The 25,409-nt window shown below is 48.4% G+C and overlaps 1 protein-coding gene across 1 annotated transcript in view; it reads left to right on the top strand.

Moving 5' to 3' along the window:
• The window catches only part of grin2ab (glutamate receptor, ionotropic, N-methyl D-aspartate 2A, b), a 93,498-nt gene extending 70,266 nt beyond the window's left edge, over positions 1-23,232 (top strand). Inside the window, exons 11-20 of the mRNA XM_035637956.2 lie at positions 2,669-2,837; positions 5,268-5,421; positions 6,876-7,001; positions 8,366-8,595; positions 10,136-10,296; positions 12,823-13,010; positions 13,787-14,025; positions 16,994-17,177; positions 17,504-18,284; positions 18,390-23,232. Coding sequence (XP_035493849.2) covers positions 2,669-2,837; positions 5,268-5,421; positions 6,876-7,001; positions 8,366-8,595; positions 10,136-10,296; positions 12,823-13,010; positions 13,787-14,025; positions 16,994-17,177; positions 17,504-18,284; positions 18,390-19,392 — 3,235 coding nt within the window. The 3' untranslated portion in view covers positions 19,393-23,232. The remainder of the gene's footprint in view (positions 1-2,668; positions 2,838-5,267; positions 5,422-6,875; positions 7,002-8,365; positions 8,596-10,135; positions 10,297-12,822; positions 13,011-13,786; positions 14,026-16,993; positions 17,178-17,503; positions 18,285-18,389) is intronic.
• The last annotated feature ends 2,177 nt before the right edge of the window (positions 23,233-25,409 follow it).

Raw genomic sequence — 25,409 nt, 5'->3', positions numbered from 1 at the left:
CTTCTAATGTGATCCCGGAAATGTTTTCTTTATCTGCGCACTCACTCAGTCGCTGTCACTATCTCAAAGCATCGGCCGGTGAAAAGGTAAATTCATAGAGTCTTGTGCCACTTCATCACCTCTCGCGTTATTATCTACAAACCACCTCCTCCACCGCATCGTTAGCAGCGGGCTGCGAGCCTGAAATCATCCTCTGTTACCAACGACGTTGGTTCTGACGCAACCGATTCAAGTTCATATGACAATGAAACCAAATATCAATTGTACAATTCAACCATTTCACAGCAAATGAAGTGTTTATTTAGGCACTTCATTTATAAGTTATTTGGGTAGTTGTCACAGCATACATATTCCCTTTGTTCAGATTTCTGCATGTGTGACGTCGGCTTTTAGAAAATCTCTCCAGCACTGTAAGCTTTAGCGCCTTCTTTTTCCAAAATCAACACATCAAACAATACTATGTGCTTTTTCCGTTTGTAAAAAAAAAAAAAGAAAAGAAAGAAAAACTTAAAAGGACTTTCTGGTGTGGCTGAAATGTGTGGCAGCCTTCTTCTCCAGTGTGAACAAACAACACAGAGATGTTTCTCAACCAGTCCGAGAGAGAAAAACTTTCTCAAAAGAATCTTCTTTTTGGAGTCTTTGACATCTTGGGGGTTTTGCTCCAATTATCTGCGGCGGATGGACGCCCCGATAGGAGCCTCTGCATGACAGGACGAGGCAGCGTCTCTCTCTCTCTCTCTCTCTCTCTCTCTCTCTCTCTTCTAATTTTTACTTCTCACTTCTCATCTTGGCTCATCTGTATACAGCCGGTCCAAATATGAATGGTAATTTCTGCAGGTTTGTATTCGTCACCGGCTCAGTAATTTATCGGCGTTGTGCTTCCGATTGATCACCGGCCTCCACACTGTCCGACCGCTCAACTGAAATCCATCTTTCCTAAAGAGTTCTACTCATCTCTCTCGGTCTTATTGACGTGCATTCAATGAGTGTCAACATTTTAACTAGACAAAGGAAAATACACAAAACTGTTCACGATACTCATTAGCATTCGATGGAATGTTGACCATCTCCTTCTACTCTCTACTTTCTCTGAAGGTTCATACACCTTTTCCTTTAAATAAGTCGATTCTACCAAATAGAAAAAAACTTCCCCGACACAGAGAGAAAGATGCGACGCCTCCTCTCGGCCCTTCGTTTCCGTCACAGTTGCCTCTCCGCGCCTCCGACCACCCACGTGTCCACATGTGCGTGCATACAGGACGTCAAGCCATCCAGAAGTGCTCCATTTACTCAGTCTCCCTTTATTTGTGTGTGTTTTGCCGATGACAAATTGTATGACGTGAATCAAACAGATGTGTGCGGGCGCGTACCTCGGGGAGTCTGTCATTGTTGATGTGTGCGAGTGTGTGTGTGTGTGTGTGTGTGTGTGTGTGTGTGTGTGTGTGTGTGCGCGCGCGTGCGTGTGTGCGCGTGCGTGCGTGCGAGTTTGTGTGTGTGTGTGTGTGTGTGTGTGTGAGAGAGAGAGAGATAGTGTCTTTTTGTGAGTGTGTGTTTGCACAGTGACATAAGGACACAGCGAGGGCTCAGCTGGGAAGAGCTTATGTATACAGTATGTGTGCATTAGAACACCTGGGGCACATACCATACACACACACACACATCGTATGTATGTTATGCCCGCTTTCTCTGTTCACACACACACACACACACACACACACACACACACACACACACACGATGCTGTGCCACAGATACAGTTGACTGCTGCTAACAGATCTGTTAATCCTTTGATGTTTCCGCTCTGTGACAGTCGCGCTGCTGTGTTCTCCCCGCGTGTGAAATCCCTCCGTTCCTTAGGAGCCTTCCCTTGAACTGGAGTCGGCGGAAATGGCAAGTGAAAGGGTCACGGGAGTAGCTGTTCCAATCAATATACATGGGCAACATCAAAGATGGCTGACGCGGCTGGCGGAATTAGTTTTTAAGCGGCGATGCTTTTTAAAATATTGCTGATAGGGTTTAATAGATTATGAGAGGGATTCGGTCCAAGGATCTTTTTTTCCCACTGCTGCCAGGTCCTTGTGGCCGGGCTGTCAGGAAAGGTTTACTGGAACATCCGTGTCCCCGGCCTGAGCATCCCGTCTGTATGACTGCGGTGTGTGTAGGTTTTTTTGCTCTGAGGTTTGGAGGAAAGTGGCTGCGCGCAGACGGCAGGGGAGACACCCCGAGGAGGAAGCGAGGAAAGGACAGAGTGAGAGGAGTGAGGAGAGAGACGAGGCGAAGGACAGCTGATATTTTAATCATGCGGGTTGGTTGTTCTGCAGAGCCCAGCTCTATTTAAAGCCCAGCAGCATCTGCTCAGTACCCCTGTGTTTTCATCCGGTTTGGTTAGCTGGCACTAAGGGATACACACACACACACACACACACACACACACACTGTAGATGCTCTGTCTGCCCTTCAGCAGTATTTATGGTTTCTCTGTACTGTTGTAAATTCTCGTTTTACAGTTTGATGAAACCAGCAGATGTGAAATGAGCAGGCAGCGCGGCTGTGGCTGCGGTCACACTCACGCTCCACACACACACATGCGCTTGCGTAACGCTGAAATGTCCTCTCGCATAAAAGTATGTGACCCAATAGTGTTTGTGCATGTGTCTGTGTGTTTCAGTAACAGCACGTCGGGAGGCTCCTACATCAAGCAGTGCTGCAAGGGCTTCTGCATTGACATCCTGAAGAAGATAGCGAGGAACGTCAAGTTCACGTACGACCTCTACCTGGTCACAAACGGGAAGCACGGCAAGAAGATCAACAACATGTGGAACGGCATGGTTGGAGAGGTACCGCCATACCTCACTGCATCGCACCTCGTCTGTCTCTGTGACTTTCTCTGGAATGGTTTAAATAAACTGTCAAAAAAGAGTTAGATTTGAAAGATGATGACTGACAGCTACAGTGAAGCCCTGGTCTGTCCAGCTGGGCAAAATCCATCCGCCAGCACCACTTGCGATGACTAGTACCATGTCTCGTCTACCAGCTATAGCTTCACGTCTTTATGCTAAGCTAAGCTTACTGGCTATAGGCCTAATATCCATTTGAAGGAGTCATATTATGATTTTTCAGTTTTTCCCCTTTCCTCTAGTGTGTTACAGTTTTTTTTTCATGTATGTAAAAAAGTCAGCAAAGTCTGCAGAGTTGACCAATCACAACCAACTGGGCCAGCTGGCCAATCAGAGCAGCCTGAGCTGTCTTAAAGAGACAGGAACCAGAACCAAGTGTGTCAGACAGAAGCTGGAGAGAGGAGCTGCAGGAATGGACTGAATGATGAAACTGAACATTAGAGAACGTAAACCTAAAATTATGAACCTGGAATATGAGCATAATATGTCTCCTTTAAACAGATGCCAGACTGATGTCAGTTCTGTTACCAACAAAAAAAAGCAAATACGTTCACTGTATTTCTCAAAATGTCTCAGAAGTATTCCTTTACATTACTAATGATTTAAAATGGATCATATCTCGTGCTAGCCCACCATCGCAAAACCTTTTTTACCTTATTAGATTTAATGCTTAAACGACAAGGCTGGTGTCATTCTACATCGACTATTACTGTCAACAAATTCCATAAATACGTTCCTACTGCAAGTCTCTGAAACTCTCCTGGAGAGATGGACGCCATTCTTCCAAAAAGACTTTCCACTCATTTGGTGTTATGTCGATGCCGTCTCGAACACACCAGGCCAGAAAAAGCCATAGCTTATGATTCATATCATTTTCATACTCATCAAACCATCCAGTGACCCCTGTGAATGGGGGCATTGTGATGCCGTTTCTCCGCTCACTTCCATGGTCACCCGTCTGTGTATTGTTTTCGATTTTTTTCAATTCTTCTAATTTCCTTTTTTTTTTGCAAACGTTGCTCAAACAGAAATAGATTTGTTGAAGTTAAACTAATTTGATGTTCGAGTGAGTATTTAGGCAAGCAGGACCACACGTCACGCTGGAGGTTTCAATTTGTTTGTTTGTTTGTTTGTCTGTTAGCAGGATTTACTCAAATAGCTATGGATGGATTTTCTTGAAAATGTTGTCAGTGACAGGTCTCGGCCATGGTACACAGGTGATCACATTTTGGGAGGATTTTTCACCGTTGCGGAACGTGATATTTTGAGTCATATCTTAGAACTTGACATTTTGCTTCATATCTTCACAAATATTTTATAATATGTAGGTCAGACGGAGACGGGAATGCAAGTTTCGGGTGAAACAGCACATATAGCAGAGCAGACGATTGACTTCTCAGGCTTTGGATACAATACTTACAATAACTTCACATCAGATTCACTGTTAGTTTTTGGTCTCTTCATGAGATTTGTTGTCTTACAAAATGTGGAATATCGCCAGATTCATCCTTAAACCTACAAACTGTGATCCAACTGTAAGCAAAGGGGTCACCTCAGTCCAGGTGATTCAGACATCTTTAAATACACCTTGTGATAATTTTTACGTGTGAGATTTGTTGCCATCATTACTGTCTGTAACTGGGAGTAGAAACAGTTTATGTCTGCCGACACTATCGCTCATGACTCACCAATAAAAGCTTATTTGTCATCATGAAATCACACTCATACATTTATATCTGCAATTTATATGGTCAACGGTATTTCTTATCGCGGCTCTGAAGTACACACTGAGTACCAGGGGCAGGAAACCGTGGCTTTGTTGATCGGTTGCCGTTTATCTTTGTTGGAAATGATTCATTCGGCCGCAGATTAAATTAAAGCTAAGTGCCGTCACGGTGAAATCCCTTAAAGATGGTTAACTGGAACGTAAAAGGTCCGATAGTGGTACCTGACAATGTGATCCATATATTGTGCTGGTGTTTATGGGAGCAGACCGCGGGAGGCCATTAGACAACTAATCGTGCAGAAACATCACATTTTAACTGCCGCACTCAAAATGACAGCTTCAAGAGCAGAATCTCCGTCTGTCCGAAAACATCCAGACTCCCGGAAATGGTGGCGCGATGAAAGCGACAGCTGTATTTTTACTTTCCCTCTGATATGGGTGAAAATGCCCTCCAACCACGGCTGACATTCAGCGCTCATACGCTCAGCCACTGTGTTACTTCACATCCCAAATGAAAGAGGGGGGGGGGGGGAGGAGCAACGTATCTAAGGCGGAGTTGCGTGATGGTGAGTCATGCGCCCAACGTGACCGTTGTCCTCTCTCTCTCTCTCTCTCTCTCTCTCTGTCGCCCCCGTCTGTTCCAGGTGGTGTACAAGAAGGCGGTGATGGCGGTCGGCTCGCTGACCATCAACGAGGAGAGGTCCGAGGCCATTGACTTCTCCGTGCCCTTTGTGGAGACCGGCATCAGTGTCATGGTGTCTCGCAGCAACGGCACCGTCTCCCCTTCTGCCTTCCTCGGTGAATCTGTCCTTCTTTTTTCGTCCTTTGTCAACTCGTCGTTTCTTTTTTTTTTCCTCTGTTTTTCTTCGTCCGTCCCCCAGCGAGCAGCAATTGAAGGCGAGGTGCTTACATGCACTGCACTGCACTTAAAATGGAATATTTCATTCAAGACAGTACACACTGGCCAAATTCCACTTGTACTCTGACTTTATCTGGGCCTCGACACCCTGAGCACATTAATATTTCTACCAGAGCGGAGGAAGTGGAGCTGGCCAGCTGTTTTTTTTTTTTGAAAAGTCAGCTCAGACAAAGCAGTCTTCTTGATACTTGCCTCCTCTCCTCCCTTCCCCTTCATGTTCAGATGACTAGAAACAAAAGCGCTCCTCTGCGCTCGCCTAATGTCTGGTGTTGTCGCCGGAGCGATGCGGGGAGCGGGAGGAGCGGGGGGGGGTGGGGGATGTGTATTGGACCATGCGTGTGTTGGTCCCTGTGTATCAGGCCATGTGTCAGTTTGCATGTGTGCAAGAGGAGGCTGCACGAATATATTAGGGCGTTTGCGTACTGAATCAGGGATGTGTGGAGAATGAATATGCTTTGGCTCCATGTATGTTAAGGGCTGAAAGCTGTGCGTGTGTGTGTGTGTGTGTGTGTGTGTGAGTGTGTGTGTGTGTGTGAGAGAGAGAGAGAGTGAGTCTATTGTATGTGTGTGTGTGATGTATATGTGTTGAGCCTGGGCCAGGGTATCAGTGACGGTTCAGTATCTCTCACACTCATATTAGAGGCACCTCAGCGCACAATCTCTCAGGGTCGGCTAACCCTGGTAGTCACATACTTACACATACAGTAGAGTGACACACACACACACACACACACACACGTTGCGTTCAGTGTCTCTGGAAGTCCTCCTGCTCCGTGAACTCCTGCCCTGCTACACACCGACACATGCGGACTCGCACTCACGACGACACATGGACAGATCACACACACACACACACACACACACACACACACACACACAAGTAGATCACATACACATGCCCACAACACGGCACATCAGATCACTCAAATCGCTCTCCCTCTTTCCCCTCTCCTCCCCTTCCTCAACCATCTCCCCGCTCCAGGCTTCTCCCTCTCTCAGCTCTCATCCAAGGGAATAATGAGAAATATGGAAATGTGCCCCGTCAAACTCTCTGTGACTAACTCCCCCTCTCCTCTCCCCTCCTCTCTCACTCCATCTGTCTCCCTCTCTCCGCCTCTCTATGTCTTCTCTATCATCTTCTCCTTGCTTCGTCTCTCCCTCATCCTTCTCATTTTTTTTTTTACACACTTCTTCTCCTTTATTCGGGCCTGTCTCGCCTTTCTTTCTCCGCACCTCGCTTCTTACGTATCTCCTGCTTTCTCTTTTTGTCATGTGCTCGGTTTTTAACTTCCCCTCCTCTCTCCTCTCCCTCTTTCTCTCTCCTTCCTCTCAGAGCCCTTCAGCGCGTCCGTCTGGGTGATGATGTTTGTGATGCTGCTCATCGTCACAGCCATCGCCGTCTTCCTCTTTGAGTTTGTCAGTCCGCTGGGCTTCAACCGCAACTTGGCCCAAGGCAAAGGTATGCTCACACACACACACACACACACACACACACACACACACACACACACACACACACACACAGTCGGGAATATCACACCAATCGTTTCTCCCCAGTGCAAGAAGCACAAATCCAAACATGCCCTGCAGCGAAAGACGGGACCTGTTATAAACTCTAACTTTCGACAGTGAGGTTAACGTTACAGAGCATTAACAAATCTCCGTCCCAAAGCAAAGTCGCCGACGCTGTAATCTGAAGCGCGATCAATATCAGAACCCTGCAGCCGCCCCGCTGGCAGAGAATTGAGGATTATTGTTGCGTTCCCCCAGAATATCGGATGAGCCTGTCTTAGTGCAGCAGTAATATTTATTCCTCCTTCTTACACACTGACTGAACAACAAATGCCAACCGTGTAATTTTCCAAACCGCATATTTCCTCGACAAACAGTTTCACCTTTCCGGAGAGCGGTGCATCTTTGACGGGAACAGTTGTCACACTATTCATTTTCTGGCAGAGAGAGTTACATAAGGGGATCGATACGGCTGTTTCCGTCTTTTCCCGTGTCTGTGGGTTAATATGGATTCCAGAGCCAGAAACAGTTTGAGTGTAGCACAAAGACTGGAACTGACTGTGTGAATAAAGTTGTGGGGCAGAAAATACACAGGGAGAAAACGCAGCGCTCAAAGTTCCCACACCGAGTGTGTGACGCTGAAGTAAGCAGCACGAACGTCACCACGGAAATCATTTTATTGGCAATTCCCTCTTTTCCTTTATCCACAAATACAAATATTTTTCTTCACATGCATGGACACGAGAAACTAGATTACAAGGGGTTGATTTACAGCTGCAGAGTTTTTTTATTTGTGAACATCACATTGAGCCCAAATTGAGCCCATGCATCTAAGTAGCAGGTCTAAATCTTTTTTATTTTTTTATAAATATATTAGTCTGTTTGTACCGGGCAGGTGGAAAATCAGATCAGTCGGCAAGACGGTGATTTACGGACTACATTTGTTTTTTCTCTTCAGATATTGATCACGATCCTCCAAACCCGAGCGAAGGCCCGATGTCCTTGTTGCAAAATTTGCGAGCTGAAGGCAGAAAATAAAAATGATATAAAAAGCATATAAAAGAATAAAGCAGCGATTTTGTCACACATTTTTTTTTAACAATTTTACCTGCTAAAAAAATCAAATGGCCTTCGTCTCCCTGGATCTACACATTATTAATAATGTGTCGATCCAGATTTTGGATGTTTTCCAGCTGTATTGCTACAACATGACATGGTGGCTGAACATTTTGGAGTTTAAGGTTTGATACTACTTTACCTCCCTTGGTCTTTTCCTGGTTCTTCAACACTCTCTCTCTCTCTCTCTCTCAGACCCACACGGTCCCTCGTTCACCATCGGTAAGGCCGTGTGGCTGCTGTGGGGTCTGGTGTTCAACAACTCGGTGCCCGTGCAGAACCCGAAGGGCACCACCAGCAAGTTCATCGTGTCCGTGTGGGCCTTCTTCGCCGTCATCTTCCTGGCCTCCTACACCGCCAACCTGGCCGCCTTCATGATCCAGGAGGAGTTCGTGGACCAAGTCACTGGGCTGTCTGACAAGAAGGTGGGCTTTAACACGTGCGCGCACACACACACACACACACACACACACACAGGGAGGAGAAACTGAGTGCGTTCACAGTCCGGGTTGTTCTTGCTCCGGGGAGCACCCCTGGGCTTCAACAGCTTCAACAGCCCGAACCCTCTGGCCGTAGCTGTCACCACGCAAACACTGCGAGCACAGCAGCCCCAACACACACACACACACACACACAAATACAAACACCAACACACGTCTGTGATCTGTGCAGCGAGTGTGTGGTTTTCAGAGGCTGGCGGTGTCAGCAGATCCCCGGCCAGTCTCGCGCCTCACTGGACACACGATGATGATGACTGATGAGTCCACTCCCTCCTCCCTCTCTCCTCCGTCTCTTTTTGTCACTCTTCCTCCTCCTCTCTTCCTCCTCTCTCCCCCTCCTCACCCTGCGTGTCTCTCCTTCACTTTCACATTTGCCGCTCAGTCTTTTACTGGGACTTCTTCTTCCTCCCCGTCCACGTCAACTCCTTTTATTTCTACTTGTTGTCTTTCTTTACTTATAGCAGGAAGCAGGGTATTGTTCTCCCGTGTGTGTGTGTGTGTGTGTGTGTGTGTGTATACGTACATAACTCAAAATTGCATGGAGGGACTCTCACCAAACTTGGTGGGAAGGTATCTCCAGGTCATTCACTTTTGGAGCTGATTGGTCAACGGTCAAAACCAAGGCCAATAATAGATATGGTCCACAAAAAAAAACAACACATTTCCCAAAATATCTCCACACAACATAGGGATAGAGGGACAAGTTTCTATTGATCATAAACGTTTCCCCCGTCATGTGATAAGTGAGGTCATGAATCAAGTTAGAGATCGTGCATGAGACAATAGACACGAGCTGAAGCAGACACGGATCGGAAAAATAATTCAGGATCATCTGGTAGGAATGACGTCGTCGTGATGTCACTTTGAAGCCAGAAAATTAATATAGTAATTCATTACCTTTTGCATATTTTTCTTTCAGCCTCTTTAGACTAACCAATCGTTCATCATCATATGGTAGTAATGATGTCATGATGACATCATAATGAATGTACTAGAGCCCGACCGATATTGATATATGGGAGTACAAGATTTTCGTCACCAATATATATCGGCCGATATATATATATATTTTAATCTGTCAATGATTCCTAAAATGTCGTTATAAAACCTCTATGACAAAGATGTGTGATGAGCTTTATCATAAATAACAGTATAAAACCAAAATACAAATAAGTATAACCAAATACATAGAACTTATAACAAACGTTTATTTTACATGAAATGTAAACATAGATGCACATTTAAAGGCTCAAGTCAGTTGGCCGATAATATCGGTCGGGCCCTTAAAATGACATTATGACAATATGAAATGAGTAACATTCCCTGAGTGGGATATATAAAGACCCCTCTGATACTTTCCTTTCCTTCTCTTTGTCTTTGAGTCTCATTGTTTTCAGTGTTATTGTTCTATCTTTTCCTCTTTTAACAGTCTTCTCTTCCCCCCCCTCTCTTTCTCCCCCCTCAGTTCCAGAGTCCGTACTCCTACTCCCCTCCTTTCCGCTTCGGCACCGTTCCGAACGGCAGCACCGAGCGCAACATCAGGAAGAACTACCCGGACATGCACCAGTACATGACCAAATACCATCAGACGGGCGTCGTGGACGCGCTGGTCAGCCTCAAGACCGGGTACTGTAAAAAAAAACTCACATCACGTCGAGATGTATCACCCCTGAGAGAGTCATCCTGTTCGCAGACAGCGTCGTGCGCTTAACAACATGTGGAAGCAAACACACACACACACATTGCGTCAGACAGAAAAATCTGGGCCCCTTGGGGCCCGGGACTAGCTCATGCTAAGATGCTGCAGAAAAAACTGCGCTGAGTGTTTCTGTCACTGACGGTGAAATACAGATGCTGTCTGCGAGTGCTCATTATACAGTCGTGTTGCTGCCGGGGGAAAACAGGAGCTGCCAAAACAGAGAGAGTGTAATTTGTTCTGGGGTTGTTGTTGTTTTTCTAGCGTTCCTCTCCGTCCTTAACACACAGTAATTGAAGCACGGCTGCAGAGCTTCTCTTCCTTCAGTGGTTGTGTATTGCTGTGACGTTTAGCGTATTTTCTATAAACATAATTTTGCGCTTTTTTTTTTTTTTTACCCCTTTTCTGCAATTACCTTATTGATACTGCACATCGCATTCATACCTCATTGCGTCGACTCTGTGTTTATACACGTCAAAGCTGTAGTTGTGTTTAATTGACATTCTTCTGTGAATTTTTGCCGTTGATAAAATGAAATGTAAAAGCTGCAAAAAGCTGCGACAGTTCATCGATTGATCGGTTCGTAATCGCTACTAAGTGAATCGCCAACTCCTTTTGTAATCGATAGATCGGTTCAAGATCGGTTCAATGGAGAAAAGAGTCTAAATTCTCTGATTTCAGCTTCTTAAATGTGAATATTTTCTGGTTTCTTTGCTCCTCTGCGCCAGTGAACTGAAGATCTTTGGTGTGTGGACGAAACAAAACATCGTCTTGAAGTTTGAGAAACACCATCGACATTTAGCACCATTTCCCCAAACAATGAATTGCTCAATCGAGGAAATAATCGTCAGATGAATCGATTATGAAAAAATAATCTTTAGTTGCAACTCTACTTCATACACTGTTGGTGGATCTACAATAGAAGGGTTTTCAGAAGCTGTGTAAGAATATGAGCCTGCGCGTGAACAGAATTCAAACTATTGCAACGACAGATACTCCGTGTGTTCATTTAACAAATGCCCTTTGGTGAGAAGGGTAATTCAAAGTTTTTCATAATCAAGCATACACATCTAGGGGCCGAGAGGGGGGTTGTTTTAGCAACAGGGGCGTAGCCGCTGTGTTATATAAAGCAGTTATTCCTGCTCGTAATGAAGCTTTAAAACAGGGTTCTGCTGTTGCACGGGCCGATTCCATCAGGCCCCCGGGCACATTGTGTTTGGTCAAGAGTCGTACATCAAACTTGTGTTTCTGCTGAGCTCAGATATATCAGGCCTGCGTAAGGGGGATTGGTTTTGAATTCACCCTGTCACACCAGAATAATGACCCCAAAAAAAAACCCCTCCGAGAACGAGAGTGCAGCTCCGCCGGAACAAAGACGTCCTCGGCGCTCGAACATTCGCCCCTCGCAGCGCGCAGCACACACTGCAGAGTGCTCTGGAGCCGCGTGGCCCGAGTCCACATCTCATTTGCATCAAGGAAATTCAGCTCCAAGAAAACCAGAAGCGTTGCGGGGCACTCCGTCCGAGTGGATCTGAGGAAGACGCTCGCAGTCACTCCACTGGGTCACTGGAGAAGTTTCAATGTTGCGCTCCTCAGCACTGAAGCCTGGTGACTCAGACGCCACGCAGCCGTCTTTCACCATCAATTGAGGACATAACACGAACACAGGGAGATATGATTCAATTACATGAAGCACCCTTTTCTTTAATAAACAAATATATAACTGTTTAGAATAATGTATCATAACGATGTGTAAAAGAGCCATGAGCTATACAGATCCCAGGAATCATGGAAGACGAAACAATTTACAATATGACATCATAATTTCTGGTGCCCTAGTAGTGTATTTCCATCTATATGATGGTAAAGCCTTCACGTTTTTTGGAGGCTTAAAGAAAACAGGAAGAAATTGAAAAGAAAAGTCAGAAATAAATGGATAAAACAACCTGGGAAAAGTGCTCATTGGCTTCCTTGCTGAGAGTTAGATGAGAAGATCGATTGTTTGCTAAATGTGCACCAATGAAGCTCAGTAAGTAGTAAAAATATCAATTGTTTGAAGTAGTATAAAGTATAAAATGAAATTAAAAGATGAAGTGGCTGCTCAGAGACAGTTGCGTTACGGAGTCTCCGTTGTCGCTTCATGTTTAACTGTGAGTTGTCAGAGCGATATTGATCTTCTCATCTAACTCTGCTGGTGAGCTGTCAACACATGGGTTGTGTTTGTCTTGTTGGTTTTGAGCAGGTTTTCTCATCTCGTGCCGTTTTGCAATTTGCAATCCAGAATTTCTACAATTAAAATGAAAAAGTACAGAGTGGTTTTTTTGTTTGTTTTTTAAAATCCTTCTTTGTCCTTTCATGGTAATAATTTTCACAAAGTCCTTTGATCCTGGGAGCCGCTGATGGTATTAAACCCCGAGTGTGTGTGTGTGTGTGTGTGTGTGGCTCTCGTCTCACAGAAAGCTGGACGCTTTCATCTACGACGCCGCCGTGTTGAACTACATGGCCGGCAGAGACGACGGCTGTAAGCTCGTGACCATCGGCAGCGGCTACATCTTTGCCACCACTGGCTATGGCATCGCCCTGCAGAAAGGCTCCTACTGGAAGCGGCTGGTCGATCTGGCCATTCTGGGCATCATAGGAGACGGTGAGGCCCTCGGACCAAAAAAAATCCGAATTCTGATTTCTCTCGATCGCACTGCACTGAAGTTTGAGATTCTTCTTACAACTGTGCCATTGCTCAGTTCTCCCTCCTCCCACAACTCTCCCCCCCCCCCCTCCCTCTGTCAGAAAAGCTATCAGTGGCGAGTCTTAACACACCGTTTCATCATCATTACTCCTTGTGTGTGTGTGCGCGTGCGCGCGTGTGTCCACCGTGTCCTTTTATGTTTACTCCTCCAGATTGTTCTGTATAATAAGCTGTGAGATGGTGCGAATGGAAGAAAGAGAATGAGCCAGACAGAAATCAAACTGCTGAAACCACTAAAGCGCTTCGCACCCGGCCTTTTTCATTCAGGGCAAACACCGGCGCGCGCGCGCGCACACACACACACACACACACACACGCTCAGATACACTCAATCTGATAATAATTCCTCCCATCTTCCCTTATCACTCCATCACTATCAATTCTTCCCCCTCCTCCTCCAGCCCCCTTCTCTCCCTCCACCTCCCGTCTCCTTTCCATTACGAGATATTTACCACTTCACCTCTCCCCCCGCTTCCCGTCTCCTCTCCATCTTCCCCTCGTAATGATACACCGTGTTTTTTTTCCCCACCACACCTCGTATTCTCTCCACTTCCCATTTTCTGTCTCCCTCCTTCAATCCCCTGACCTTGTTCCCCACTTCTATCTTCTCCTGCCGCCTTTAACCGCTTCACTTTGCCTTTTTTTGTTTCTCTCCCTCTCTACCTTCCCGACAGGTGAGATGGAGGAGCTGGAGGCCCAGTGGCTGACCGGGATCTGCCACAGCGAGAAGAACGAGGTGATGTCCAGCCAGCTGGACGTGGACAACATGGCCGGGGTCTTCTACATGCTGGCCACGGCCATGGGCCTCTCCATCCTCACCTTCATCTCCGAGCACCTTTTCTACTGGAGGCTGAGATACTGCTTCACCGGCGTCTGCACTGGACGGCCCGGTCTGCTCTTCACTATCAGCAGGGTGAGGGGAAACTGCAGGAACCTTTTTCCCAGGAGCCGTAGCATCATTTTCACAGCCGAGGGTGTATGCACTAACGTGAGGTCCTTGACTTTGATGGTCCATGTTGGCCAGCCAAGAAGGCGATGTCATTTTCTTAACCGGGGGGGGGGGGGGGGGCGGAGTGGGCGAACCGGGTTGGAGAGTAACCGCCCGTACGGGACGCTCTAAGAAGAAAGCGAACGCATCCGCAGGGGGACAGCGATCATTTCGTTGGTCAACACTACACCTGGCGTCCTATTGGTTGAGGATTTTTAAGAGGGGTTGTGAAAACAGGAAATCCAAGCGCGCAGCAGAAATCCGCAAGCAGACGACTCGAGCGCGAGTGCGAGGAGAAGAGCTGAAGCCGGGAGCAGGAAACCTGTGCGAGCAGCAACGTATCAAAGTGCGAGCCACAATATATTTGCGCGCAAGCGAAATATACATACAGTGTGAGCAGAAGCAGAATAAATGTGAATGCATGAGGAAACTATTTGAGCACGGGAAGGAGCTATTCGAGTGCGAGGGCAGAGTTTGAAGGAAAGAAGGACAAGTCTGAACGGGAAATCACTAAGTAATGCGCTCGAAACCGAAAGAGCACGCTCTCGAATAAAGATAGTAAAATAACTCCATAAGGGTGCAGGTTTGGTTCCTGGGGAAAAACCTCTTTGCCCCTTTTGCCTCCTATACAGTACTCTCAGGTGTCGCAGGTTGAACTGGCCGTGTTGAACTCCAGTGATCAAACGCATTCCGCGCGAGTGCAACCGCCAGTGCACAGGATGGAGTTTGAGACTGTAGGAAATCACTGGTTGCTTGCAATACCAATATCAGGACAGTGAATGGAAATGTTACCGCGGGCTGCAAGAGAACGCGCGCGAGGACGTCTTCATCACGTTGGACACGACGCGCGCTGCAACTACAACTCACAACGCGACCAATGTCCTGCAAATACACACGACAGACGCAACTGACAAAAAAAACGTTTTCCAGGACACACGTCAAAAAGTGTTGATACCAGCTGGGACATGCTCCCTGGTCGATGTGTAACCTCGCTGAACGTTGTGATGGGGTCACTTTTGTGTTTGGCTCGTCCTTTTGGTGGCGTTCCAAGTGTTTGCGTGCATTGGGTTTATTTGGTTGTGCTTTGTGTTTTTGCCACTCGTTTCTATGTTTGGTTGTTTTGTGAGAACTTGCAGGCGCATTTGTCCACTTGGTTGCGTTGTGTGTGTTCTGTGTTTTAATTTCAAGTCGCAGTGCGTTGAGCTCCCAGGGCCACCTTGGGATATCGTATGTTATTGACGTTCAAACAGTGACGCCGACTTGCAGACTACTCTTAAAAAAATAAATAAAGAGTGAGATGAAGAGGAAGTGAGCTGAACACACAGAGACTCAGCAAGAGAAACAAAACTAAACAATGTTTTTCAAATGGTTTTAACGTGGTTACATACCGGAGAGTCGGCGACGCCTTTGTGGTGTTTAATAACATCAATTCAAACATCACGCGGCAAATTACAAAAGCAGTAACTCTGTTGCCGTCTCGCTGCGTGCAAAAAAACGGCATCTCAAACAAAGCAGTCGATGTTGAAAATCTGTGGCCATCTGTGAACGGTATGTGTGTATCTGCACAACACACACAGAAGTTAATGTAAAGACTCAGAAGGAATCTGTGTATTGTGCTGTATGTGTGTGATAAAAGAGGACAAGGGGGGCAGGGGGGGGGGGGCAGGACTCAAGCAGCGAAGAGGATGCAATCGAGGACACACACTTACACACACACACACACACACACACACACACAGCTCTCTCTTTCTCTCTCTCACCCACCGACACAAGTCTGGTTTTAGTTAGAAATGGTTCCACGCATTCAGGTGCAGTGCGTCGGGACTGGCTTGACCACACACTCGCAGAGAGATCGACAAATACACGCGCGCGCACGCTCACACACACACCTAAACATACGCACGCAATGCAGAACTGGGCACACCCAGACAGGCCGTTCTTTCATTATTCATATGTCATGTCTCTGTGCTAGGCAGGGCTTTTATTCCAGACGGGCAGCATTTCACACATTAAGTGTTTTACAAAAAGAGTTTGACGTGTGTGTGTGTGTGTGTGTGTGTGTGTGCGTGTGTGTGTACGTGCGTGTCTCTCTCTATGTGGCTGTGCGTGTGTGCGTGTGTGTGTGTGCGTGCGTGTCTCTCTCTATGTGGCTGTGTGTGTGTGTGTGTGTGTGTGTGCGTGTCTCTCTTTATGTGGCTGTGTGTGTGCGTGAGTGTGTGTGTGTGTGCGTGTCTCTCTATGTGGCTCTGTGTGTGTGTGTGTGTGTGCGTGTCTGTGTCTCTCTCTCCATGTGGCTGTGTGTGTGTGTGTGTGCGTGTTTCTCTCCATGTGGCTGTGTGTGTGTGCGTGTCTGTGTCTCTCTCTCCATGTGGCTGTGTGTGTGTGTGTGTGTGAGCGTGTTTCTCTCCATGTGGCTGTGTGTGTGTGCGTGTCTGTGTCTCTCTCTCCATGTGGCTGTGTGTGTGTGTGTGTGTGTGTGCGTGTTTCTCTCTATGTGGCTGTGTGTGTGTGTGTGTGTGTGCGTGTTTCTCTCCATGTGGCTGTGTGTGTGTGCATGCCTCTAGAGCAGCGACGCTGGAGGTTAAGTGGCTCTGGGAAGAACCTCTCCTTGCACTCAAAGGCCCCCTCCAGTGACATCATCACCTAAATTTAATTTCCTAGGTGCCTCTGAAAGCAGTTTATCTCAAAAGAAGAAGTGGCGATAATCTCCCCTTGCCACATTAGAAAAACAGAATGAGATTGAGGTTTGCAGTAAACGCGCTGGAGGAGAAGATACAGAAGTCTCTCCTAATTTACCTTCCAAAGAAAATTGGTTTCCTTGGGGGTTTTTTTTATCATTCCCGAAGTTATCGAGAGTAAAGTCTTCTGTATCTCTCTGTCTCTCTCCTCTCAGGGTATATGGAGCTGTATCCACGGCGTTCACATCGACATGAAGAAGAAGGCTCCCGAGCTGGACTTCAGTCCTCAGGCCAACATGCTGCACCTGCTCAAGTCGGCCAAGTCCATGGCTCTGTCTTCTCCCAAGCGCAACACGGTTCTCGTGCAGCCCAGCATCATGGATGTGATGACAGGGAAAGGTACTGCGACGCTGTGGCGCACAGAACACTAACACACTCTTTAATTGACAGAACATTTAATATACAAATTGTGGATTCATCCTGCGATGAGATTCCGAACACGTACAGGGGTCACCTTTTCTATACAGTACAGTCTGTGTATGTATGAGTAAAGGTGACTCCAGACTGTAATCACGTTGACTGTCATGCGCCAGCTCGCCCCAACGATCACAAAACACATTAGGTGATGCACAGCATGCCAGGGTATTAGATAATGTATCAGCTAACTGGCTGAGCATCCATCTACTGTATCTGCTGTCTGAGGTGCATCTCTCCTCGTCTCCTAGGTAACTCGCTCCATAGTCTGCCTCCGAAGGGTCCTGGTCTCTATAGCAACGCCGCCGGTCCGCAGGGTTTCCTGTCATTGTCCGGGCGACACAAAAACCTCCTCAACAACGCCGCGCCGTTTCCCGTGCAACAAAAAGCCCCCGCGCACCAGGCCAGCCCCGACAAGCCTCAGCTGTCCATCACCAACGACAACGGGAAGGCCCGCCTGGCGGGGCCGGCCGCCCCCGCGTCGAAGCCCCGAGCGCTGTGGAAGAAGAGCGTCGAGACACTGAAGACGCAGCCCACTGTCACGTCTCCCGGCACGAGCCCCGGCCCCACCCCGGCATCCGGAGCTGGACCTCCGCCGATGAAGAGCCAGCGCTACCTGCCGGAGGAGCCGCCGCACTCGGACATCTCCGAGTGCTCCAGCCGGCCGCAGTCGCACAAGGATTCCGACTCCATGGCGGCGCGGGGCGGATTCAAGCCCGTCAATCAGCTGAGGAAGAGGGGGGGGGGAGGTGGCGGCGGAGGATCCAAGATCTACTCCATCGACTCTGACCAGGGCAGTCTCCAATCGGCTCCCACCTACCAGCGAGACAGCCAGGGGGGAGGCGACGACCACAGTTACCCCCCTGACCTGTTTCCACCCGACAGCACATACTCAGTCACTCACACACTCTCCCACCAGGCGGACGCGCCGATTCTGCAGCTGAGCGCCAGCCTGCTGCATCACAGTCACAGCGCCGAGGCCGACCTGCACTCGCTGAAGGACAAGAAGTACAGCACTTACACACACAGCAGGTAGCACACTCAGCACAAAAAATACGCATTAGCAGAGCAAGTTTCAGCTACTTTTTCTCTTTTCCTTTCACAGCGTATAACCCTTCTCATCTTCTCCCCCTCCAGTGTGAAGGACAAGGGCGGAGGCTCATTCGAGGCTCCGGGTTCAGGCCAGGGGACGCAGGGCATCCGGCCCGGTCACTGTCGCTCCTGCCTGACCAAGCTGAGCGGCTACTCGGGCCTCTACACCGTTCGCTCGCCGCAGGCTCGCTGCGACGCCTGCGCCCACCTGGGGAACCTGTACGACATCAGCGAAGACCACCTGCACTCGCACTACGCCCACGCGCACACTCACCCGCACGGCGGGGACATGTTTACACACTACCTGCCCCAGAGCGAGCTGGGCCTGGTGGGCGAGGGGGACGGGCTCGTCAGCCACTTTGAGCCCTCCTCGCCCTCTCCGTCTCCCCTCCCGACCTCCTCGTCGGCGCAGCACCTCCAGCTGAGTCGCCAGCACTCCTATGAGAACATGCTTCCAGACAGCGTTCCCGAGCGGCAGTCGCACGCCCACCTGCGGGGGCTGAGCCTGCCCGACAGAGATAGGGAGCGGGAGCGGGAGATGACACTGGACGAGGGGGCCTACGCTAATGTCCTCACGATGCGCTCCGATCGTCCGTTCAGCAGCCGCAGCCCCCCCTCTCCGTCACCCTCCCACCACCACAGTCTGGACGCCCCACTGCCCCTCCCCCGGCGCTCAAAGAGTCTCTTCCCCGACCGGCCCTCTCACAACCCTTTCCTGCAGTCGGCCCCCGGCACCACGCAGCGGGAGCCCGCCTCCCAGGCTGTCACGCGCCTGCCACAGAGAAGCTCTGCCCACGAGCTCTATAAGCAACGAATGCCGCTGTCGCTTACCCTCGGTAACCACGGCAGCCATCACATCAACCAGTATGGCGGCCATATTGACCAACAAGTGTTCTACCCTCAGCAGGAGCCCCCTGTGGTGGCTTACATGGTCCCACCTGCTGCCTCTCAGCCAATGAGTTATGTGACAGCGCCGCGAGCCTCCAGCGCCGGCGGCAACCGGCCCCGGCTCTATCGCCGCATGCCCAGCATCGAGTCGGACGTCTGAGGGCCTCACACAGCACACGTACTCTCACTGACACACGCATGCAAGAAAGAAAGAGGTGTGTGTGTGTGTGTGTGTGTGTGTGTGTGTGTGTGTGTGTGTGTGTGTGTGTGTGATTGGACCGGGCAGCTCTGATTCTAAGCACATATACAAAAACACACATACACACACAGGTGAAAGACGGTGAGGTGCTGCTCTAGACTAAAAAGGTCAATGGTGATGCTGAGTAAATAAATCACTGTTTCTTTATCACAGCCTCCGCACGGCAGGGCTGTGGCCACAGGGACACCTGGAGGCACAGAACAAGATGAAGAGTGTGTGTGTGTGTGTGTGTGTGTGTGTGTGTGTGCGAGTGTCAGTGTGCGCGGTAGCCTTAAGCTGTGGGCAACGAGGCGAAAAACCGACAGTACGTCTGACAAGACGGAAACCTGGCGGAATAAGAGGGACACAGAGTCTTACCAGCAGCGGTGGGATCTGACGGAGGAGGCGACGGCGGAGTGTTTGGAAGAAGAGCCGAACCCCGTCCCGTCCTCTCACACCAGCCTCTCGGAGAAGGAAAGGGACACAGGAAAGCCCTTTCTTTTTGAGAACACACACACACACATAGACAGACACACACACACACACACACGTTTCACCTAAACACACCCGCCCCCCTCTCCAGGACGCTCCTGTTGCACTATGACTTCCACAGTCGAGCCGTACGTTGTCTGGGCCTCCACACTGCACTGCCAGCATGGCCTCAAGAGTAGTGACCTACACTAGAGTAACCCGCCACTCGAACGGAGATTACTAATCTGTGTAATAGACTAGACTGGGAGGCGGGCGGGGCGGCCGGTCGGGACACAGGTCCGAGTGTGTCCCCGCAGATGTACAAACACACACACACACACACACACACTGTGTCTGTTTTTTGGGGGGGAAGTTTTAAAAAAAAACAAAAACAACCAACGACTGTTTGTTTTCGTTGATGTCAGTTAAAGGAACATTCCAAAAAGTGGACCAAAAAAGTGGCCGCCGGTAAACAACGCCTCTCAGGATGAGAGGGTGTGTTCTAGTGTTTCTAGATCTAGAGACAACACGGTACAGTATCCTTGCTTCCTCTCTTAGCTCTAGCCTTCAGGTCATACTGCATGCTTCCTACTGCCCTGTGTTACAGTCAAACTCCTATACAGGGTCATATGTGCACACACTTGCACACACACACACACACACACATATATATGCACATACACACACACATGCACATACACAGTAGTCTAAGATAGTAGTTTAGGGTGGGTGTGTGTGTGTGTCGAGGCTATGGGATAGCTTCTATTTGTGCACTTTGTAGATTTTATACCCTGCCACCCAACACAGACGTTTGACCAAAAAACACTTTTATACTGGCAGATATGAATATTCTCAGTCATTCGCTGAATCGATGTTTTTCCTTTTTCTCTCTTATTTTTTCTCTTTGACGTGAGGGGGGTATTGAGGGGAACCGCGGAGGGCACCGTCCTGTGAGTCTCCATCGTGCCATCAGAAGTTTTACAGTGTTAGATAATGGGTACAGATAATACAGTATACACAACACCGGCTAAATCTCTCTCCTCTTTAAAAAGGAACAACCTTTACTGTGCTCATCCTTCTTCCTTCACTATTTATTAAATTTTTTTTTGCTTAGTTTCCTCTATACTCCTTTGTCTTTTCTTTCTTTCTTTCTTTTGTTTTGCTCCTTCCCCCCCCGGCGTCTTTCTATAGAGTAGATTGAGTATCAGAGAAGAGTCACGTTCAGTCGTGCTGTTTAAATACGCAGCATATTGTTGGAAATCACCTTAGTATCACTTCCCCGTAAAGGATCCCTCCGATTCTACAGAAACGGCTCTCGTAGGATACAGTACTTTTTTTAACTTTTTTTTTTTTTTTTTACTAATGACTTTCCATGTTGAACAAAAAAAAAAGAAAAGAAAAAGACCCCGAGACCCATTTTAAATGTTTCTGTGGAGAATTTAGAGGCTGAGTGCATCACTGTTGCAATTTTTACTCATCAAATTAATATTCCTGGATGAGTGCCAGGTTAACTGACGCTTGTTTCAGCAGCAGAGAGAGAGAGAGAGAGAGAGAGAGAGAGAGAGAGTCACGTGGCAACGCAGAGTTCACAAAGTGACTGCTTACAGAGGGAACACACACACACACACTCAACAAGCTGGCTATATGTGTATGAGCGTTCTAGAAATCCATAATCTACTCAGTAAGGGCATTGATTTTTGAGCACAAGGAGTTTGATGGAAAGGGGACTTGATATCATATTAGCTGAGCATCTGTCTCTATTCTCTTTCTTTCTATTCGCTGTTTTCTCTTTCACACACACACACACACACACACACGCGTACGCATATCTATATATATGGCTGCCAAGAATGCAAGACAAGTGTGAAACAATACCACAACAAGAAAACATGCGCCGGTGATGGACGGTGATCGCTGCCCCTCTCTTGGTCATCTCTTTACAGGTGTGGTGTGTGAGTTATATGCACAATATCAGGTTGCAATATTATACTTCTGTACAGAGAAAAAAATCTTTGTTTTAAATGTTAGAAACTGATTTTTGATTTGTTTTGATTTGAATGGTATTAAGTATTGAATTCATTTTGGGGGAAAAACAACGTGGCTTTTTTTTTGATTCTGCTTCTTTCAAAAAAAAAAACGAGAAAAAAAAACGACAGGCATGTTTTTAGATTCTTGTGTGACTTCGTTTTTTTTTTTTCTTTCTTTTCTTCTTCCTCTGGTGTGTTGTCGGTCGGGAGCTCACTGTACAGTCCTCACCGCTGAGTTAACCAGACCAGTTAACGATCCCGATCGGATCCGCTCGCCGGCCACACGTCGCTGGCTCTCTCATCTGAATCACACTCAATGAATAATGATAGTCCAGCCGGTGTGGCTGATACAAGCCCCCTCCCACCCACAGAGTTCTCTTCCACTACGAGTCTGTGCTGCATCACCTCTGAGTGTGTGTGTGTGTGTGTGTGTGTGTGTGTGTGTGCGTGTGTGTGTGTGTGAGAGAGAGAGAGAGAGAGAGAGAGAGAGAGTGTGCGAGCATGAGTTTTACCATGCAGGCATTTATATAAGACAGTGGATGACATGTGTGTTTAGATGCTGTCTGCGGAGTGTGTGTGTGTGTGTGTGTGTGTGCGTGTACTTTTCTGGTCTCTCTTCCCTTCATCCCACACATAACATTTGACCTGGCTCTTACTCATGTAAAACACACACACACACACACACACACACACACACATTGCGTCTGTACTGTTGTGGTTAAGACAGACGGAGTTTTGTATTGTCCACCATCACACAGATTTTTACACCCAACCTTTGGTTAGATTTTTTTTTTGTTGTTGATTTTTTTGGGGGGGGGGAAATTGCATGACGTGCTCGTGTTTCTGGTGGTTCCTTTTTCTCGCTGCAACGCCTGAGTTCTCCCCCTGAGTTATGACCCGCGGGGCTGCACGCACCAACGCTCCACCCTCCACCCTGGTCAGTGCACCATGTCACACTCTCGGGGGCCCTGCACAAATCTTAACCGCCGACCGCCAACGAGGAACACGTGGAAGAAATGTTCCCAGGCTCAGCACAGTTCTTATTTTGTCCCGAGTGCGCGCACACACACACACACACACACACACACACAGACCCCTGGGTGGATGGTGTGCGTCGGTGGTTTAGTCCTCTGGGTCTCCCCGCTCTGTATCTCACTTATGTATAAGTTCAGGGGTTTCTAAGCTACTAGTTGTGTTGTAAATACTACCTTGTCACTCAGTACCTCTGTACAATCTGTAAATAAGTAAAGGTTACATTTTTCTACTTGTCTGGGTCTGGTTCTTGTTAATCATTCAATCTGCCTGTCTGTCTGTCTGCAGACCACTCAGAGAATAAGGGCTTTTTGGGGATTCTGACTCTCTCTTCTCTTCATAATGCACCCTGTGTGTGTGTGTGTGTGTGTGTGTGTGTGTGTGTTTAGATCAGTGTTCTGGTAAAAAGCTTTATTTTTATATTTTTGTCTCCCTCAGGAGAAGGACGCTCTAATCTGGGCTGAAGTGGGACAGGAGAGGGGAGCGGAGAGGAGTACGTAGACGAACACACACACACACACACACACACCGAGGCTGGAGGATCTGACTCGAGCCATCGACCGGCTGTAGCCAGAGGAGCAGAGAGGAGGGGAACAGAGACACGAGCGGGGTCCCACTGCAGACGCCCAGACTTTCTTTGAAATGACTTCCCGCGTGGAAAAAATCGGGGGCTGGGGGGTGAGAAACCACAAGCGCAGATCCTGCGCCCGTTTGTGAAGCGTGTGTGATTATGTGCGTACGTGTAGTCCTCTGTGTGGCGCCCTCCTCTGAGACGGGGTGTCAGGACCCCGGCGGCCTAACTCTTCCTGACGCGATCCATATGCCGGCATCTAATGGACAGCGGTAGCGACGCGCGCTCAGACACAAGCCTGTGCCTCCTATTTAATTAATAGAATTGAGCCGCCCCACATGTCAGCCTGCAAGGCAATTACTGTATCACACAGGAGCACAAGATGTGTCCCTTGTAACCCCCCTTTGCAGGAACGTACTGCACATGACACACTCGTACGTACGTGCGCGAAGTCTTGCAGATACACAGACGTAGTCCCAGGGGCCACACACACACACACACACACACACACACACACACAGGAGATTGGGCATTTCACCACATATATATAGCCACACTGTAGGGGTGTGAGATGAAGCAGATAAATGGAGATAATTCATTTCCTGGATTAAGAATGTCTCCGTCTGAGCAGCCCTGCGGGCTGGCGAGGGGTCAGAGGGAAAATCAGGAGGAATAAGTCTCGAGGAAAGGACGAGGAGCGCGGGACGGAGGGACGGTGGGTGAGGACGGCGGGCCTGACTTCCACAGGCCTGCCGAGGGCTGTTGGCTCTTCCCAAGACTCCGAGCATCTTCATCAAGCAGCGGTCGGCCTACACACTTAACACGTGTGTGTGTGTGTGTGTGTGTGTGTGTGTGTGTTCTTAAACTGTTGTGATTGTGTGTGCGAGTGTGTTAGAGAGCGAGAGAGAAAAAGAAGAAGAGGGGGAGAGAGAGAGAGAGAGCAGCGTGTCAGCCTACACACTAAACAAACCCATGAAAATTCATAAGGACCTGGCGACGCCTACTCACACATACTAAAAATACTGGAATGAGTTGAGCCTAGTCAGAGGAGAGGAAAGGGGAGGAAGGAGAGAGAGAGAGAGAGAGGGATGAGATGAATAGAAAGAAACGAGAGAGAGCAGCAGCAGCAGAGGAGGAGGAGGAGGAGGGAGAGAAGACGAGATATAGGTGTAACATGAACCAGGAGCGAGAAGAGAGGAGAAATAATAGTTACATCAACCCGGTCCAACTTGGAACATCTATTCTCAGCCTCTCGTGGTCAGCACTCACTGTAAGAGTGTGTGTGTGTGTGTGTACACATGTTGTGAGGACCTGAATCCGTATACACAGTGACCCAATGCGGACATAAATAACTAAATTATGAAATTTCAAGGTGAAGACGTAAGGGGTTGGGGTAATGTAAACCAATGTCCTCTAAAACACAACTCTCTCTCCGTGTGTGTGTGTGTGTCTCTCAACACGTCCGTACTGATTTGATGGACGATGACAGAATTTACTGTCAAAGTCGTCCATCCAGCAGGGGAGGGAGGGACGGGCCGTCTCGACTTTGCCTTCACAACTGATATATGGCCAACAGAGACATTTTGTTCTGGGGCGTCTGAATCGGGGGGGGGGGGGGGGGGGGGGGGGGGGGGGGGGGGGGACGCGACTCCTTTTCGCAGCCACTGATGCCGGACTGTCCGCGGGCTTTTTTTCGTGAACGCTGACAGACGACGTCTGATTGGCGGGCGCGGGCCTTTATGGGGGGGGGGGGGGGGTTCCCCAAGCATGTATGTAGTCGGCTATCGAGCAGGTGCTGTATCTTCGAGGCGTGAGGCCTCGATATCCTTCATACATGT

This window comes from Scophthalmus maximus, chromosome 8 (assembly GCF_022379125.1).
Source record: "Scophthalmus maximus strain ysfricsl-2021 chromosome 8, ASM2237912v1, whole genome shotgun sequence".
NCBI lineage: Eukaryota > Metazoa > Chordata > Actinopteri > Pleuronectiformes > Scophthalmidae > Scophthalmus > Scophthalmus maximus.
Note: the sequence above shows the minus strand (reverse complement) of the source record. Positions and strands in the feature narration are given on the sequence as shown.